General features: G+C 50.0%; 2 protein-coding genes across 2 annotated transcripts in view; one reads left to right on the plus strand and one right to left on the minus strand.

The window, feature by feature from the left end:
- Window positions 1-2373: 2373 nt before the first annotated feature.
- On the plus strand, window positions 2374-8756 carry GRSF1 (G-rich RNA sequence binding factor 1). The gene is made up of 10 exons (XM_058024764.1): window positions 2374-2562; window positions 2655-2799; window positions 3454-3609; window positions 3911-4051; window positions 4620-4749; window positions 6445-6605; window positions 6731-6858; window positions 7416-7551; window positions 7766-7843; window positions 8524-8756. Exons 1-9 carry the CDS (start codon window positions 2374-2376, stop codon window positions 7822-7824), a joined length of 1245 nt encoding a protein of 414 aa, XP_057880747.1. The 3' UTR covers window positions 7825-7843; window positions 8524-8756.
- Window positions 8757-8880: 124 nt separating this feature from the next.
- The window catches only part of RUFY3 (RUN and FYVE domain containing 3), a 30370-nt gene continuing 22207 nt past the window's right edge, over window positions 8881-17043 (minus strand). The window contains 6 exon segments of the mRNA XM_058024771.1: window positions 8881-10727; window positions 11034-11108; window positions 12260-12379; window positions 13054-13156; window positions 14208-14327; window positions 16916-17013. Of these exon segments, the coding sequence (XP_057880754.1) occupies window positions 10584-10727; window positions 11034-11108; window positions 12260-12379; window positions 13054-13156; window positions 14208-14327; window positions 16916-17013 (660 nt within the window). The 3' untranslated portion in view covers window positions 8881-10583.

A 17043-nucleotide genomic window follows, 5' to 3' on the forward strand; every position in this document is an offset into this window, starting at 1 on the left:
TCACATCTGATGATTTTCTGATCAGACTAAAGAATAGCTGGAATCGATTGTTCTTAACAACAACAACCTGTTTAACATTCTTTAAGAAAAAGGCATCCTGCCAGGTAGATAAATTCTCCAAGTCAGATACATTCTTGGTCCACAGCAGTATGGAGGTATCTCTTGAGATTTCCTAGTTTTGCAGAGGCAGATTCCCTCTCCTAAGGCAACTTAATTCCACAGCAGCTCAGTCAAGTGAATAAATGCAAATTCTCTTGTCCTAGGGTGACCTTTATAGTCTCCCATAGGTGCAGAGACTCTGTTCCGACGTGTAACTAGGGAAGCTCTGAGATTCCATGGAAACCTCAGTGCCAGCAGTTGCCCAACAACACGGTGCCCTCTAAAGGTAACTCTCACAAACCTGACAAGCTGCCAGACAAGCAAGCAGCAGTGGGTGCTTCTTCCTGTACTTGGGAACCAAGCAAATCAAAGGAAAAATGGGTGCAAGATGTGCATCCCTTCATGAGATTTTTCCTTGCAGCCTGCTTGGCTCATAGGAGAAGAATGCCCATAACATGACCTCAGTCCCTAAGATTTAGGGATCTGCTTATTCAGGAAAACTGAAAGCACAAAAGCCAATCTAGATAGAGATAAGTGCTCAAGATGAATTCCTATGGTTATCTTAAATTTTTTTTTCTCCTATAACATTTGCCTGCTTATTTAAAGAAGGTTTTGAAGAGAAACCTGGCAAGTAGGCCATGAAAGACTGGAATGTGAACCACTTGGGCACCAAGGTAAACATTCCTCTGAAAATGTGCATAAAGCATGATTTACCTTGAAAACCCAGAAGGGTTGAGAGTGCTGCTGTCAAGAGGCTGTGCTGTTCTCAGGGCTGGAGTCTGTCATATGAAAGGCTGTCACAAGGAACAGTTTACAAAAGCATCAGCCAGCAGCAAGAGGGTGACATAGAGTAGCTTGTTCGCATTTTCAAACTGGTGATAAGAAATGTTCAAGGCTTCTGATAAATGAGTGTGTTGGCAACACAGCAAGATGAAAGACTTGTGCTGGAAAACCCAGGATTGTATTTTGGGTTTGATGGTCTGCAGTTGAAATTGCAGCTCTTACTTGGTGACCCTCAGGCTACAGCTGGAAAAGAGAGGAGCATGCTGGCTTTCATGGCTCTCATGGTCTTCCTGATCCAGCTGGGGTCCTGCTGGGCCTGGCCCATCCTCCTTCTGGATGCCTGCCTGAATACCCTGGATCTGAGCCTCCACATTCCCTCCCTGGGTTCCTCCACCGTTGAGATTTGGGATTCCAGCTTGCCTTTTCCTACTCATTTTGCTTCATCCTAAAAAATTATTTTCTGGGTTCAGCAGGACCTACTTTCCCCACATGTGCACTTAGAAAGCTAGTGCCAGCTCTTTCCCCCTTATCCCTCTTGGATGCAGCAATGACAGCAGGACTGTCTTCCCAGACCACCTGGAAGGTTCTGCCTGTTGAGACCTTCAAGCAGGGATGGGAGTGAGGGGCAGAAAATCATCTCTCCTGGAAAATCAGTCTCCTGGGAAGGGGTGTAAAAGGCTTGTCCATGATGAAGCCTAACCTAAAACTTTTTTATTGCAAGAATCCATGTGTGCCTTGGGCTCATTCCCACAGCGTGGACAGCAGGGGAGGGGGGGATTCCTCCCCTCTGCCCTGCTCAGGTGAGACCCCACCTGGAATGCTGCATCCAGCCCTGGGGTCCTCAGCACTGACAGGATATTGACCAGTTGGCACAAGTCCAGAGGGGGCCACCAAGGTTAGCAGAGGGAGGGAGCACCTCTGCTGAGAGGAAAAGCTGGGGAAATTAGGATGTTTCCAGCCTGGAAAAGCTGCAGGGTGACCCACTGGCGGCCTTGCAGTGCCTGAAGGGAGCCTGCAAGAAAGATGGACACTGCTTACAGGGGCCTGGAGTGACAGCACAAGGGGGAATTCCCAGTGACAGAAGAGAAAGTTAGATGGGATATTGGGAAGAAATTCATCCCTGTGAGGCCCTGGCCCAGGTTGCCCAGATAAACTGTGGCTGCCCGATCCCTGAAGTGTTCATGTCCAGGATGGACGGGGGGCCTGGAGCAACCTGGTCTAGCGGTACTTGTCCCTGCCCATGGCAAGGGTGGAACGGGATGATCTTTAAGTTCTGTTCCAAGCCAAGCCGTTCTAAGCCAAGCTCTGTGACAGGAAAAGCCCGCGGTGACACCCGCCCGGCCCTGGGCCCTGGGCACTGGGCACAGCGGCGGGCACCCCCCAGCCCCGGGGGCAGCCGGCGGTGCCCGGGAAGCGCTTCGCGTGCAGCGCCTGCCGGGAAGGAAGGAAGGGAGGAGGAAAGGTCGTAGGGGCGGAGCCGCGATCCCCGGCATGGCCGTGGCCGCCGCCGCCCGCCGCGCTCTGTGCGCGCTGCTGCTGGGCCGGGGCCCGGCGCTGCCGCCCGCGCTGCGCCTGCCCCGGCCCGCCCCGGTCCTGCTCTCGGCCTCGGCTCCGCTCTCGGCCCCGGCCCCGGCCCCGGCCCCGGCCCCGCTCCGCGCCGCCCTCCGCGCATACAGCCAGGTACGGCCTCGCGAAAATGGCGGGCACCGACCCCCGCGGGAAACCGCGGCCTCCCTCCCTCACCCGGAGCTCTTCTCGTGTGTCCGCGCCAGGTCACGGATGCTCCGTCCCACGAAGGTCGCCTGTCAGAGGAGAAGCCCGCCTCACCCAAGGCGGAGAGCGACACTGTCTACCTCATCAGGGCAGAAGGATTCCCGTTCTCGTGCACCGAGGAAGATGTCCTTACCTTCTTTGATAGTATGGGTGTTCACTTTCCTGGCTAACTGTTCTGCATGCTGGTATTAGCCCATTAGCTCATGCCTGCTTAACAGAGGGAAAATATAGAGATCGTTACCACAGAAAGATGAGGTCTTATTATTGCTGCAAATTTATTCACAACTGACACATATACAGGGAATAATAATCAACATCCAAACTGCTGGACACTGACTAGAAGCTCATCCTTGTGGTCTCTTAAATTTATTTGCACAAGTCTTTCTCTTCTTAATCAGTGTCTCCAGAGCAAAGGCAATCCAAATCAAAGTGATGCTCTTACAGGCCATTATGGCTGACCCAAACTCCTCTCTTTTTAAGAAACTGTAGGGTTTTACTAATTAGTTCAAACTGCAGTGTTGTTTTCTGATCCTGATTCATAGCTTCTACATACTTTTGTGGGGCTGATCCTCTCTACTGTCAACAGTGCTGCATCCTTCCAGGGGCCAGATGCAAGTTTTTAAATTACTTGCTAGCCTGCCAAACTAAAGCAAGTCAGTGTGACGTTAGACTTCATGTTAGAAATGCAAGTGCGCTGCCCTTTGTTCTGCAGTGCTGAGGGGACGAGCCTCCAGCCCTGCAGTCAGGACACAGAGATCCCCGTGTCTGATGCAGTGCTGTGTGTCCCTTGGTTTGCAGGCTGTAGAATTCGGAATGGCGAGAACGGGATACACTTCCTCTTAAACAGGGATGGGAGGCGCAGGGGGGATGCCTTGATCGAGCTGGAGTCCAAAGCAGACGTGCAGAGAGCCCTGGAGAAGCACCTGAGGTACATGGGCCCACGCTACGTGAAAGGTGGGTTTGGAGCAGCAGGAGTTAACATTGCAGTGGAATTTCCCAGGGAGTGAATGAGAGCTCTTTGGGTAGTGCAGAGGCACAGCCGGGGAGCAGAGCAGCGGATCAGCCACCATTGGGCCAAAATGTCCTGGGCTGGCCAGGGAAAGCAGAGGGGCAGGAGCACGGAGCATGGGCTGGGGAGGAACCAGCATGGAGCTTTGCAGGGGGTAAGGCTGCCTTAGGAGAGGGAGGGAATGCCTGCAGAGCGCTGCCTTGCAGTGCCCTGTGGGACAGCCCTCCATGGTTGCATTCCTTGCAGTGTTTGAGGTGCACGACAGCGACGTGGAGGGCTTGCTGTGCAGCCTGCGCAACGAGTCGCAGGCCATGAGTGACGGAGTGGTGCTGCTCCGAGGCCTCCCCTTCACCTCCACAGAGGAGGACATTGCAGATTTCTTCTCAGGTAACTCAGCCTGGGCCATGCCCTTCCTTTACCAGGCATTCACTTCCTTAAGTAGATGCCGTTGTTCCTCACGGGACAAGGCAAAACATGTGCAGCCTCAAACACCTTAAACACCCCAAGGAGTTGCTGTTCCCCAAAAGTCACACAGGCTTTCTGAGCACCTTGGAGAGTTTCCCTGCCCCTCTGACCTTGTCCAGGTCTAGCCAGGATCAGTACTTTCAGCACTCTAATTTGGGGCCAGGAGGAATTAAGGAAAAAAACTACCATAATCAGACAAAATTTCAAGACCATTTGTGCTCTGGATCTACTTGTCCAGAAGCTGGATTCACTTACTTGAAACCTGAGATTGATTCCTTTTTTAATTAGTCTTCTATTAAAACTGCCTTAAAGCAAAAAAATGGAGTTTATAAAAGCTACGTAGACCATCATGAGCAGTTGTTTCAGAACTATTTAGCTACCTAATTAGCTTGTCAAAAAAACAGAAAAATAAGAAGGAAAAAAAAAAAGACTGAGCTGTAGCACAGATTTCTGCCACAGTCAATGCTTTTTTCTCCCCTGCCATCTCTAGGTCTGAAAATCACGGACATCGCTTTCATTTACCGGGGAGACAGAAGGACAGGAGAAGCTTTCGTGCAGTTTGCCACTCCAGAAATGGCAGCTAAGGCCCTGCTGCGGCACAGGGAATATATGGGAAGCAGGTAGGTGCTTCCCTGGACTTCAGGGGCCAGGAGAATGTGGTGTGAGGCACCTGTGGGACTTGGAGCTTCCTGCTGGGTGAAACAGCTCATCTCACACTCACAGTGTGATTCAGGGGGGCCTCCTAGAAAGTCTCCAGATTTTCAGGTATTCCTGAAGGCATTCTCATCCCAATGAAAAGGGCAGACAGACTCCAGAGTGGGGAACACTAGATAGACACAGTCTGCCCAGGCCTCAGTGCACAGGGATCCTGTGCCTCCTTCAGACACGTGATCCTGCCAGATTTGCAGCAGGTTCCTCCATGCTTTGGGAAGTTTTGGCAGCCGCCCTTCAGCCCAGCGCCCAGCACAGCCAGTGCTTCCTCTCAAGGAATGTCTGTTTGAAGCACCTGCCTGGAGTCCATTCCCAGCAGGGACTGCTGGCCAGCACTGCACCATCTCCCACCTCTTGGGTGGCCACATCCCCTTGGGAACTACACCATTTTATTCAGCTGAGCCCTGTGCCACACACTTGCCTCACAAGAGCCTCTTTCCTCTCAAACAGAAGCACAAGGCCACCTTTTCCCAGAGTCATAATATAACTTAGGTTAAAAAACCTTTAAGATCATTGTGTTCAGCTATTAACCTAAACACTGCCCTGCCCAGCCCCAAACCCTGTCTGTAAGCACCACATCCACACAGCTTTTAAATTAGCTGTGCTCAGAAAAGAAAACCCAAACAACCAAGGCTGCATTTCCCTGCTGAGTTTTGTGACTTCAATAATCTATAAAACTTTATCGGTACCCCACATATTAAAAGAGTTTTCCAAACCTTACCTCTCCCCCTGCACACCAACTTCCTTTTATTTCCTTGCTTCCTGTTTCCAAACTGCATTTCTTTGTGTTTGTCAATCTCCCTGCTCATACTAAAAGCAAACAGCTGCTCCACAGGCAGAATTTGACTGATTAATTATTTAATTGATTTAATAGGACTTGCCTTCTCTTAAGTAGAGCCTAATTCCAAATCTACTGTTAATTTTTTTTCTGTCAGAACAAGAGCTAACCTGACTCATCCATCTGACTCACACACCTCAATTTCCATGTGATTAGCTAAGAAATTGAGGGGTTTTCAAGTTTGCTGGCACCTGGCTCCCATCTATTATTCCTGGCTTTATCCAGAGCTGGCCTCCAGCAGCATCCAGTGCTGAGTGGGGACTCGGAGGTGCTGAGCTGTCAGCCTGTACCCGGGGTTACTTCCCTTACTCTGGCTGCTCCCTTCAGGAAGGGTGGAAGGCCCCCTCCCTTGGATGTCCGTATTTCCTTTTCATCACACTGTTCCTTTAGTGCTCTGGAAACTGCCTAATTTAACACTGCTGGTGAAATCCCATCCATTTCATAGGTATATAGAAAATTTAAGGGCTCCACTGAAGTGTTCCCTGTGACTGTGTGCATCTTGTGGCTCTGCCTGTTCTGAGACCTGTTTTGGGGCTGGGTAGGGTGATTTGGGGTTTGTAGGAATCAGTGCAGTTTGCAGAAATGCAGCAAGGGAAAAGCAGCCTCAAAGAGAACAGTGCCAGTGAAATGAGTTAATTCTTCGGTGCCTTGGCAGGGCTCTCACCCCCAGTACCTGAGCAGGGCCAAGGCAGGACACAGCTGGAAGGTGCTTTCTCCAAGACCCGAGTGCCAGGTGTGCCATGCGCTCTCTCCCTTTGGGCTGCAGGTACATAGAGGTGTACGTGAGCAGAAAGCACCAGATGCAAAGGCACATGCCCTACAACAGGCAGCTGACAGCCTATTCCAGGGCCAGAAGAGAGTATGAGTCCATCTCTGAAGACAGGGGCTGGAGAGACACTGGAGGCTCCCATGCTGAAGGAGAAATCAGTGAGTCTCTCCCTGTTGTGAGTGCTCCTTGAGGGCCCTTTGTGTCACCCCACATGCCCACGGCTTTCACATGAGGGAGGGGGGCACTGCAGGCACTAGTGATGGCTTTTCTCTCCATTCCACAGAATTGAGCAGGGAAGGAACAGAAAGCTCCAGGAACGTTTCAGAGTCTGAGATTGCCTCATCACCACCACAGCATTTTGTCCACGTGAGGGGTTTTCCTTCCCAAGCTAGTGCCCAGGACATAATAAATGTGAGTAACAGGCTCACATTTGGATGGAGTGTGTCTCTGTCATTACCTGTGCAAACCCTCAGGGATTGCAGGCTCTTAATTAATTGGTGTCTGCTAGTCCTCAGTGCCATGTGGCTTTGGACAGCTGTGGCCTTGGGCACAACACGGATCTGCTCCTCTCCATGAAAAAGAAAGAATTAGGGCTGGCTGAGATGTCTCAATATCTGTCACTGGGCTTGAGGAGCCCTTGAGAATCTAAAGCAAATTTCAGAGTAGCTGACTGCAGGGAAATGTTAACAGTGTACACAGAGCTGCACTGGTGTGTACAGAACACGGGTGCAGTGTGAGGACTTCTGTTCCTGGCGGGAGTTCCTATGCCAGGAGCTCACAGGGGGTGGGACAGGTGGCTGGGGAGTGCCTCATCTTCACCCAGATGGATCAAGGAGCCTTTTGCTGCTCAGGAGCTCAGACCTCCCCTCCATGAGTTGGTGGGTTTTGGGAGTAAAAGCATTGAGTTTCTGGGGAATAGAGTGCATTATTATTGTTTATTTCTCACCAAACTCTTTTCTGCTTTTCAGTTTTTTGCTCCGCTGAGGCCCACAAGGATCTTGGTGGAATATAACTCCCATGGAGATGCCACAGGAGAGGCAGATGTGCATTTTGAGAGCCACGAGGACGCAGTCGCGGCGATGGCCAAGGAGGGGTCACAGATGGGTAAGTCAGAAGAAGAGGGGGGGTCCTACAGTACTGGGATGGAGACCTCAGGGGGCTTGGCACAGCTGGTCCAGCTGCCGTTGTACACTGTGCAGAGGGATCACTTGAGTGTGGCTTTCCAAGTTGTGATGTGCCATGGGCATTGCAGAGAAAAAAAATCCAGTGTAACACATGCAAGTGTCTGACCTCAGCCCACCTCTCTTCCCTTGCCCAGAGTGCAGTGCCATTGAATTGTTCCTGAACAAACATCCCAAGGGACAGGAGAACTGCTAGTGACAGCAGCACAGGTTTGGTGAGCACTCTGTCCATCCCTCTCTGTCCTTCGTGCTCTCTTTGTAGCAATGCATGCCCCAGGCTCACAACCCAAAGGGTGAAACATGGAGGGGGCTGAAGGGAACCACCCCTGGCCTGACAGCAGGTGTCCAGTCTGATCCCACAGCCTGCACCTCCAGATTCCACAGGTGCCAGTCCTGCAGCAGGAAAAGCAATTGGTCTTTTGGATGGGATGGGGTTTGATATCACCATCAGAGAGGGTGGGCAGCTTGTTCCATGGATTCCCCTCAGAAAGTGGGAATTGGGGGGTGGTGGTCGGTGCTCCCCAGGTCCTGGTCCCTGCAGCAGGGAGGGCAGCCCACCCATCCTGGGTTTGTAATCCAGGACAAGGACAAGCCCTTGGGGCAGGTTCAGGATGTGCAGTCCGACCTCTCTCCTGCATCCCACGCTTCTTTGGCAGCTTCCTCCCGTTGATGCTTGTGCTGGGGGAATTAAACACCCCCACCACGTGCGCCTGTGCTGCAGCCCCACCTGAGCACGTCCTACCTGGAGTCTGGGGTATTTTACTATTGCCAAACTGCTCTATTTCATTCTAATAGAGGATTAACTGGGAATAAAATGCAGTGGGCATTGGAGAAAAAAAAGGAAAACATGCACACTGAGAGAGTGAATGATATTTTTCCTCTCCCTTGTTTTCAGGCCAGGCGAACACATTCCGTGGATATGAGCGTGAAGATCAGGTCCAAGTGTCACCAGTCAGCGAGGAGGACAAGCTAAGATTAGATCAGCCTTATATAAGAGCTTGTAATAAACGTGATGGCTGTGGGGAGCTGCACCAGCTGCAGTGGGAATGGCCAAGGCTCCAGCGTGGAGCAATCCGGGGCTCCAGGTGCATCAGACTGCATTAATAAAACACCAGGATTGCCAATTAACAGCTGAGTGATCTAAGACCTCACACAGGTGCACACTCTTGCTCTGAATCCTCTCATACCTAGAGCCCAAGAGGAATGGGATGGAAAGATGGGATGGAAAGACCACTCAGGAGACAGGATATGAATGATCAAGGTGTTTTTTTTTTTTGTTTTTTTTTTTTTGTTTGTTTTTTTTTTGTGCAGAACAAAATTAACATCGGAAAACCTGTCCCCCCCTCATTCCCGAGGTCCAGGTGTGAGCCCACCCTGGCATCACACAGAATACCCGAGCACAAAGGGAGCTGGCAGCCAGCAGAGTCCTGCTCCCACCTTCCAGAAGGCCAGGCCTATGGCAGCCACCAGGAGGGGCCTATGGAGGGGCTCAGCCACCTCCCTGCTTCATGGAGTTTAACCCTCTATTTCCAGTTTAATGCTTCCTCTGCATTGCCTGGGTCTTATTTTGTCCTCTGAGGATAAGTCACACTGGGGTTGGGTGCAGGAGTTCACACTGCTGGATGAGAACAGTAAGTACTCAAAAGTATTGACACTAAATTCAGTGTTTTCTCCATCCACTGCCTGTGTCTCACCCCTTCTGAGAACCCAGGAATTCACTTGAATTCCAGGCTTTTGGTATTTCGGCACTGTTTAGAACTCCTGCCATACTTTAGGGGATATCAGCAAGGAAATGGGTCAGGAAGCTGCCGTGGGGGGCAGAAGAGTGGAAGTTGGGTGGCTGAACAGGCCAAGTGCTAAAAAGATGGAGGAGAGATGTTTCCTGGTAGAAAGCAGTACCAACCATGTCAGTACCTTGGCTCCAAGAGGCTTTTTAATGTGGTTCCAGCCAATCTAATGACTAAGGAATTAGTCATTAGTAAGGAATTAACCACTGCAATGCATGTCTTTTCTATGAGCTACAGGACATTCTGTGGTCTCAGGGACTGCAGGAGATGCCAGTAGGAAAAGGAGTAAACACTCCTGTGACACCAGAAAGCCACCACCGCTTTTTGGACTAGCAAAATCCCTTGAGGGAACAATATAACAAAGAATGATGTGGCACAAACCACAAAACCTCTCTGAACTGTATGTGCAATTAAAAATTCCAACAGGTGAAAAGTGTCCCCACTTGGTTTTGATCCAACAGAAAGTGAAATGCCAAGTTTATTGTAACAATATTTCCATGTGCGCAAGGCGGAGAGGTGGATCCAAGTGGCCCTAAACCTCCGTGTGATGGGGATTGGGCCCAGCCCCTAAAGCCCAGAGGGGGAACAGAACATTCACAGCTTGGTTTGGGGTGTCCCTATGCAGACTAAGCCCCTGGTCAGAGCCCTGAGCCAAGGAAAGGCAGGGAGGACGTGTTCACTGGTTGCCCACCTGCCCTGCTCGTCACCCAGGATTCCCAGGATGAGCCAGCCTGTCCAGGGCAAACGGGAAAGGAAAAATGGGATTTCAAGTGCAGCCAGATGTGAGGAATACCCACTCCTGTTGGGTTTTGGGGAGCCTTTGCTCAGCAGCAGCAGACACCCACACCACACACGTGAGGGTGAGAACACTCCCGACTTTTGCATGCAGACAACAGCTCTGGTTTGGGCAGGGGCTCCCAGAGTCCTGAGACTGCTCAGGCATACCTTGGGGCTGCCCCATGTGACATTCCCAATGGAATTCTCCACAGCACAGGCTGATTTAAGGGCTCAGATTGCTGTTTTAGTAACAGGAGATTCTAAACACCAAGAAGCTGCTTCCCATCCGACCTCCAAAGCACATGGGCAAAGGTCTTCACATTCCCCCTGAGCAGCTCCAGAAACACCATCAGGCACAGCCGCTGTTTGTCACCTCTGTGCCACCTGTTCCCTACAAGGGGCTGCTGGAATACTGCTGGATGAGCCGCTGGTGGCAGGGGTTGCAGACGCGCTCAGGATTGATGCTGGACGGAAGGGGCAGCTCGTGCACCGAGCAGGCTTCACAGAAGGTGCCCCCACAGTTCTTGCAGATGTTCTGGAATGCAGGAAAAGGACAGAGCAAGAGTCAAGGAGAGCTCCAGGTCTTGGCATATCAACTCAGGGAAGAGCAAACACTGAGCTAAAGAAGGGAAGAAGCTGCTACGGGGGAGGAAAACGAAAACCACTGAACAGGGAACCATCACCTCATCAGCATTTAACAAAATTCTGTTAAGGGCAGAGGGGCCTGCAAGGGCTCATTTCTTAGGACACCTCACCAGCAGGAATCTGATTCCATAACAAAAAGCAGAGGGAACTCACAGTCACTGGGTGTGGGAGATGGCAGGTCAAGCCCAGGACTTGCCTTTCTTTGGCTCCGGCTGCCCTCCTCCTGGCAGAGCTGGCAGATCTCGGCGTGTCCAGGCCCCGACAGCTGCTCCTACAGCCCAAGCCAAAACCAAGAGATTCTGCTTTATACAGCTCCTGTGGCAGAGCTCGGCAGCAGCAAGGGGAGAGCTAAACATTGGGAACAAGCTGGCAGCAGTAGAAATTCCCAGTGGACAAGACAGCACAAGGCATCCCAGTGGCTCTCTGGGGGTTTGGCTGTGCTTTGCCAGGCACATGGAGGAGAAGGAGAGGATTTTGGTCCAGCTGATTTACAGAAAAAGAGCAAAACCACCAAGGAGAATCACTCACCTGCTCTTCCTGTGTGCCACTGGGTGACCTACAAAGGAACAACAGCATCACTTGGAGCAGGCCTTCCCTCACCAGAGCCTTTAAATAAAACAGCTGTGCTATCAGGGAATTCACTCATCCCGTTTTTAAAACCCTCCCCAGATTTTTGAGTAGCAAAAATTGAACCTGGTTCAATGGCAAAAGCAGAAGAAGAAATTGCAAAATGCATTCAGGAGAGCAGGAAGACAGGGATCATGAACACAGGAAAGACTGTTGAGGCGCTACAGCACAACAGTTTGGCTTTAAACACGGGCCTGCAGGTTTGATCCCTACCCCTGCTGTGAAATGCAGTAATAAAGCACCACAAGGCCTGTAAACCATCAACCTGACCCTCACTTGCTTAAACACTCCAGGTAAAACAGAGGTAAAAACAATCTCAGGCCTGGAAGGTTTTTAATATCTGGCAAAGCAGATTTGAACTGCTTTATGCTATTTTAAGAGGATATTTTCCTGATTAACTCAATGGAGAGTGTCTCAAGGGCACAGCAGAGCCCTGACAGTCAGAGCACTTCCAATGGGCTGTTCCATCCTGAGCCAAAGCCTCAGCACTGAGCTGTGCCCAGGGGCTTGGAGAACACCTTTTATCTCCTAAAACCAAAGGATTCTTGAGTTAGAAAAATTAGTAAACAGCAGGTTTAGATGGAAAAGAATTCAAAGGTAAATGGGAGAGACACAAAGCTTTTCCCATCTGAAATCACTGATGGCAAACAACAGAACCTGCTCCTTCCCTTTTGAGAGCTATGGAAAAGCAGCAGAGAAAACCAAGGGCATGAGGTTGGAAATCCTTCTTAAAAAGGGAAGTTGGACTATTCCCAACTCCCTGTTGGCACAGAAATTGGAGAGGGGAAGCAGGACTTGGGAAAGGAGAGGCTGAGATGAGATTTGTTTCCTTCCTTACCTGTGTGGCAGGACACTGTTCTCTCTCAGCGGCTGCTTCAGTTTAGCATTTTCTTCCTGGACTTTGAGCTTCCCATCCTGCCAAAAGGAAACACTCACCCATCAGCTGCACTAGAGGAGAACTCCAGCTCCAGTCCTGTCACACTGCAAGGGGAGAACTGGCACTGCTATTTTGGGATTTTGCTCTGCCCCTCCTTGGCACAGAGGGGTATCTGGGTCCCAGTTTCCCCTGGGAGCAGCTCTCAGGGCTCTCTCTCTCTCTGTGCCTCTCAGAGGTGGGCAGGTGTCCCATGACCTCCTGTTGCCAGGAGCCACAGCCACCAGTTCTTATTTGCACAGCAGAGGCTGAGAACGAACATGGGCTTAAGAAGTTTTGTAAAAGCTGACCAGAGACAAACTTTCCCATCCAGCAAAGAAAAGAATCCTCTTCTTGTCCCCAGCTGGGTCACAGCTGAGCCATGAGCCGTAGAGCACTTCACTGAGATTGTGTAATACTGGTCAAAAAAGACAAAATGATCTGCACCATTCAAGCAGACCAGAGAGAAGCAAGGAACTGCAGAAGCCATCTCTGTTACTGCACAATTCTCACTGCAATTCAAACTGCCTGTCCAGAGTGTATAAAAATCTTCCCAAAGCTGCTCTGGTTGTGGCACATGAACAACAACCATTTACTGCCTGAGAAAGCTCAGTAAAAGCAAAAAAGCCCAGGGAAAGTGTACCTCAAACCCGAGCCAAAACCCAAGTCACATTACCTGTCTGAGCCAATTCTTTGGGCCTTTTTTGCTTTCTTGGCTGCGCTGGTGACTCTGAGACCATCTGTCTCTTTCCCGCCTTAGCTCCAGTTCTAGGTGGCTCCTGGAATGCCAGGTGGAATTGTGAATAAAGGACAGTCTGGGGACACTTGGCATTTGACAACTGATGAGCTGTTTGACCCTTTGTTCACACCCCTAACTCAAGAGCTAAAACTGCCGCTTGGAACCCAAGGCTGCCTCGCAGTGTGTTTAGCCATAATGTGTCAGGATGAAAAAACCTCCAAGTCCTCCATCTAATTCTGGCACCATTCAGCATCCAACTGATGCAAAACCAGACCCATGTGCCCTTGTCCTCCTGAGCTCATCCATGCACACTCAGGACCTCGCACCAATTGCTGACCAAAGCCACTTTGTGCTTGGCAGAGCAGCTTTTGGAAAAAAGAAATAAAAAGGAGGGAAGAAGGGACAAAAACCTCCCTGCATCCAGCAATGCTCCCACAGAGTTCATCCCAGTGACCTTGCAACAAGCCACAGATGGCTCAAGGCTGAAGGAATGCTCTTCTCTTTTAAGGAAAGAGATTTGTCTGTGTCCCTGTCACTGCTCAAGTGATGAGGCTGCAGGGAAGAGGTGATGGCTTTTGACAAGGTCTCTGTTTGAGTTCCAGCAAAACTAAGAGCAGTTCCAACAGGGAAAAAAATCTGTGTTGAAGTACTGTGTGTCAGATAAGACAACCAAAATCACTGTCCTTGCTCCAGCACCTTCAGTGTTTGCTCCAGGCAGAGACTTGGCTGCTCAATCCCTGCCCAGGAGCAGCAAATTGTTAATGTTAGCTTTGATTTCCCAAATATCACAGAATCACAGAAGGTTTGAGTTGCCAAGCACCTTACAGACTATCTTGTTCCACCCTGTGCCATGGGCAGGGACACCTTCCACTGCATCAGATTGCTCCCAAGCCCTGTCCAACCTGGCCTTGACCACTTCCAGAGATGTTACCAAGGACTTCCCTCCCTGGAGTTACACCTCGTGCCATCTAACACACAACTTGCTTCACTCCCTTCTCCATCCCCTGCTGCCCTCTGCCACCATGCCCCCTGCTCTCCCCTGGCCACAACACTACCAGCCCAGAAAAGAGGTTGGAAAAGGGTCTCTTCACCGCTGCCTGGAGAGCTCTTCCACTTCCAGCTGGAGGCTGTTGATTTTGTCCCCAAACTCCTGCTTGAAGAGCCGGTTGTCCTGCAGGGCCTGCTGCCGCTCCTTCTCTGCCTGTCGCAATCTGGATTTGAGCCACATGAACTTGTGATAAAAAACAAAAGCCATGGTGGGGAGGAAGACTGAGTTTAACCAACAAATAAAAAACCCAGTGAAAAGGTAAAGCCAAAAAAAGAGAATGGTAAAAACAATGGAAAGGAGGAAAAAATGTTCAAAGCAAAGCAAAATGTAGGTGAACCAGGCAGAAGCTCTCATTTTCAATAGTTTTTATTCTATCACTACAGTTTACAGCCATTAGATGAGAAACAGAAAACATCACTTTTATCCAGATTCGAAGCAAACCTCAAGTACACAGAATTTTAAGTCCAATTGGAGTTTAATGTACGTTACATTTTGGCTTTGCACAGGTAACTGGAACTTGGAACATAGGTAGTAGCTACTCTATTGAGAATTAGTGCATATTCTTGGTCTCTCTCATGGATGGACACTTGGGCTCAAGCCCCAAGCATCAGTACACCACCACATTCCCACTTGGGGCCTGACATCAGAAGCAGCCAGATCCTTAAATCTGTCTGATTGCAGCACAGATCTCACCATCCAACCCCCTGTTCCTACAGCAGAACTGTGCCAAGGGGCAGGGGCTTCCCACCCTAACCAGCTGTTCACACTCCTTGATCAAAGCTTCCACCTTGCCCTTAGGATTACTTGTTCTGCAGGGAGTTAGGATGAGTTTCTAGTAGCAGGTTACTGAGGGGTGAGTTTATAGGTTCAAGCATGCAGCTTGGGCATAGCAGGGAAGTTCCCAGCAGGGCTGTGCGGGGAGCCTGGAGAACAAGGCCCACAGTGGCCCACGCTCACTTCCATGGGGTCCAGGCTGAGCCCCCTGGAATTTTGAAACATGAGGTGTTCCCTCCTGGGCTTGTCACATTTGCCAGCCACAGCCACAAGGAGCACTGTCCCACAGGTCAAAGGGAGGACTGGCACCAAAGAACCACTACAGGCATCTCACCACAGCAAAAAACCCTTACTCGACACAGAAACTCCCCAAATCCAACCTTCCAAAAGGGAAAATACCTTGAGGAGCACTTACAAACCTAAAACCTGCCAGAGGCCAGCACAGGAACTTCAGTGATCAGAGAATGTTAGTTTATAATAGTTCAAGCTACAGTTACTTCAGATTTTGCACCTGGGTTTTAAACTGACAATTATTTTTCCTATTAAGAGGCATTTCTAAGCTTTAGCTCTTGTTCCATTAGCAAATTCCATTTGTTTTGAGCAAAGCAAACTCACAAGAAAATGCAACAAGTGTAAAAGGCAACTCTTTTCAGCCACCAACTACTTGGACAAGTAAACTGCAAGGACCAAATTTCCATCTCCACTCCCCACTGCTGCACACTGGGTTCCTTCTCCTTTTTTTTGAATGTGTTTTTGCTTCCTTTAAACAAAGATCAGATTATTTTTTATAAAACTGGTAACTTCCCTTTCTGGGAAGGGGAGAGACCTCCCAAAACACCTCTCCTCCACTTCCTTGGGTCAGGAAGGACCACAGGGTTCGTCTGGAGGGATTCCTGGCAGAGGTAGAAGCAATGCAAAGAGAAGGAGGCTTCCACTGAACTTACCACTCTATCATGTTACTCTAAGACACCTATAGCTACTAATTCTGGACACATGAAGTTTAAAGGAATAAGGATAAGTCCCCACCCTCCCCCCAGGTCCCTAAGGCAGAATCCAGGCAGGCTGGTTACGGGAGGGCCGGTGTTCCCGGTGCCGGGCCAGCGTCGCGCCTGCTCGGCTCGGACTCGGGGCTGGACCCACGGAACAGAAGAGAACAGGGAATGGCTTGGGGCACGCACACAACTACTGTCAACAACTTCCAGGGATGCATTTCTCGTCTACTTCACAAAAGGGCAATACAGAGAAGGAGCTGACTGTCCCAAGCTGGCCACGGCCCCGTGCTGCCACAGGCGGTGACGGCAGCGGCCGGGCACGGCCACCTCAGCCACTCCTGGGGCGCTCTCGGGCCAGCTCCTTGCTACTGGTAAATGGCAGGGTTGGGGATCCTTATACCTGACTACATCTTGGCAGAAAAACTCACTGATTTTAAAAACTCAGCAAATTCCAAATCAACTTTGGGTGACAATTAACATTTGAACAGTTGCTTTTAGCAATTCTCAAGTTCTCTCCTCATAAATGAGTTCTGATGTCAGAGCTGTGAGGTGGCCAGACATAAAAATGTCTAATGATGCTTCTGGATCAGTTTGTTTGCTGCACTATTTAAGGTTTTTGCCTGTTTCACCAAATCCTTTTCACTGTATAAGTAAGTCAGAATGAGGATGATGAGAAAACAGAAAAAATAAGAACAGCAAGAGAAAAAGAACACATGAATTAGCTGAGTAGGTATCAGGAAACATTTTCAAACACAAACTTGTTTTAAAGAAAATCACCCTGTCTACAGAAACCCTAAAATGAGAGCACCCAATGGAGTGCAATGCACTGCTCATTAACCAGGTCCCAGAGGTGCTACTCCCACTGCTCCCCTCAGGTAGCTCTGTCTAACAGAGCACTGGGACCCTTCCCTGGCCCATTCTGGATCCATGGGACAATACATTAAAGGACAAACCAGTGGATCCTGGCTCAAGTTTCCTGTCTTACCTTTGTTCCAGCTGTTTGATGGTGGCAGCCATCTGATTTGTTTTTTCTTCCAAGCGGCTGTTTAATTCACTCTTCTGTTTCACTCCCATGTCTGAACTCTGGGAAAAGGAGCAGTGGGGGTTGGTGTA

The sequence above is a fragment of the Melospiza georgiana genome, chromosome 5, assembly GCF_028018845.1.
Source record: "Melospiza georgiana isolate bMelGeo1 chromosome 5, bMelGeo1.pri, whole genome shotgun sequence".
Classification (NCBI taxonomy): Eukaryota; Metazoa; Chordata; class Aves; order Passeriformes; family Passerellidae; genus Melospiza; species Melospiza georgiana.

What these genes read in the sequence shown, in the direction of transcription:
- GRSF1 (XM_058024764.1), top strand. Translation starts at nt 2,374, where the DNA reads ATGGCCGTGGCCGCCGCCGCCCGCCGCGCTCTGTGCGCGCTGCTGCTG. An exon ending in CCCTCCGCGCATACAGCCAG is followed by an intron (nt 2,563 to 2,654) that starts GTACGGCCTCGC and finishes TGTCCGCGCCAG; the next exon opens with GTCACGGATGCTCCGTCCCA. An exon ending in AGGGAATATATGGGAAGCAG is followed by an intron (nt 4,750 to 6,444) that starts GTAGGTGCTTCC and finishes TTTGGGCTGCAG; the next exon opens with GTACATAGAGGTGTACGTGA.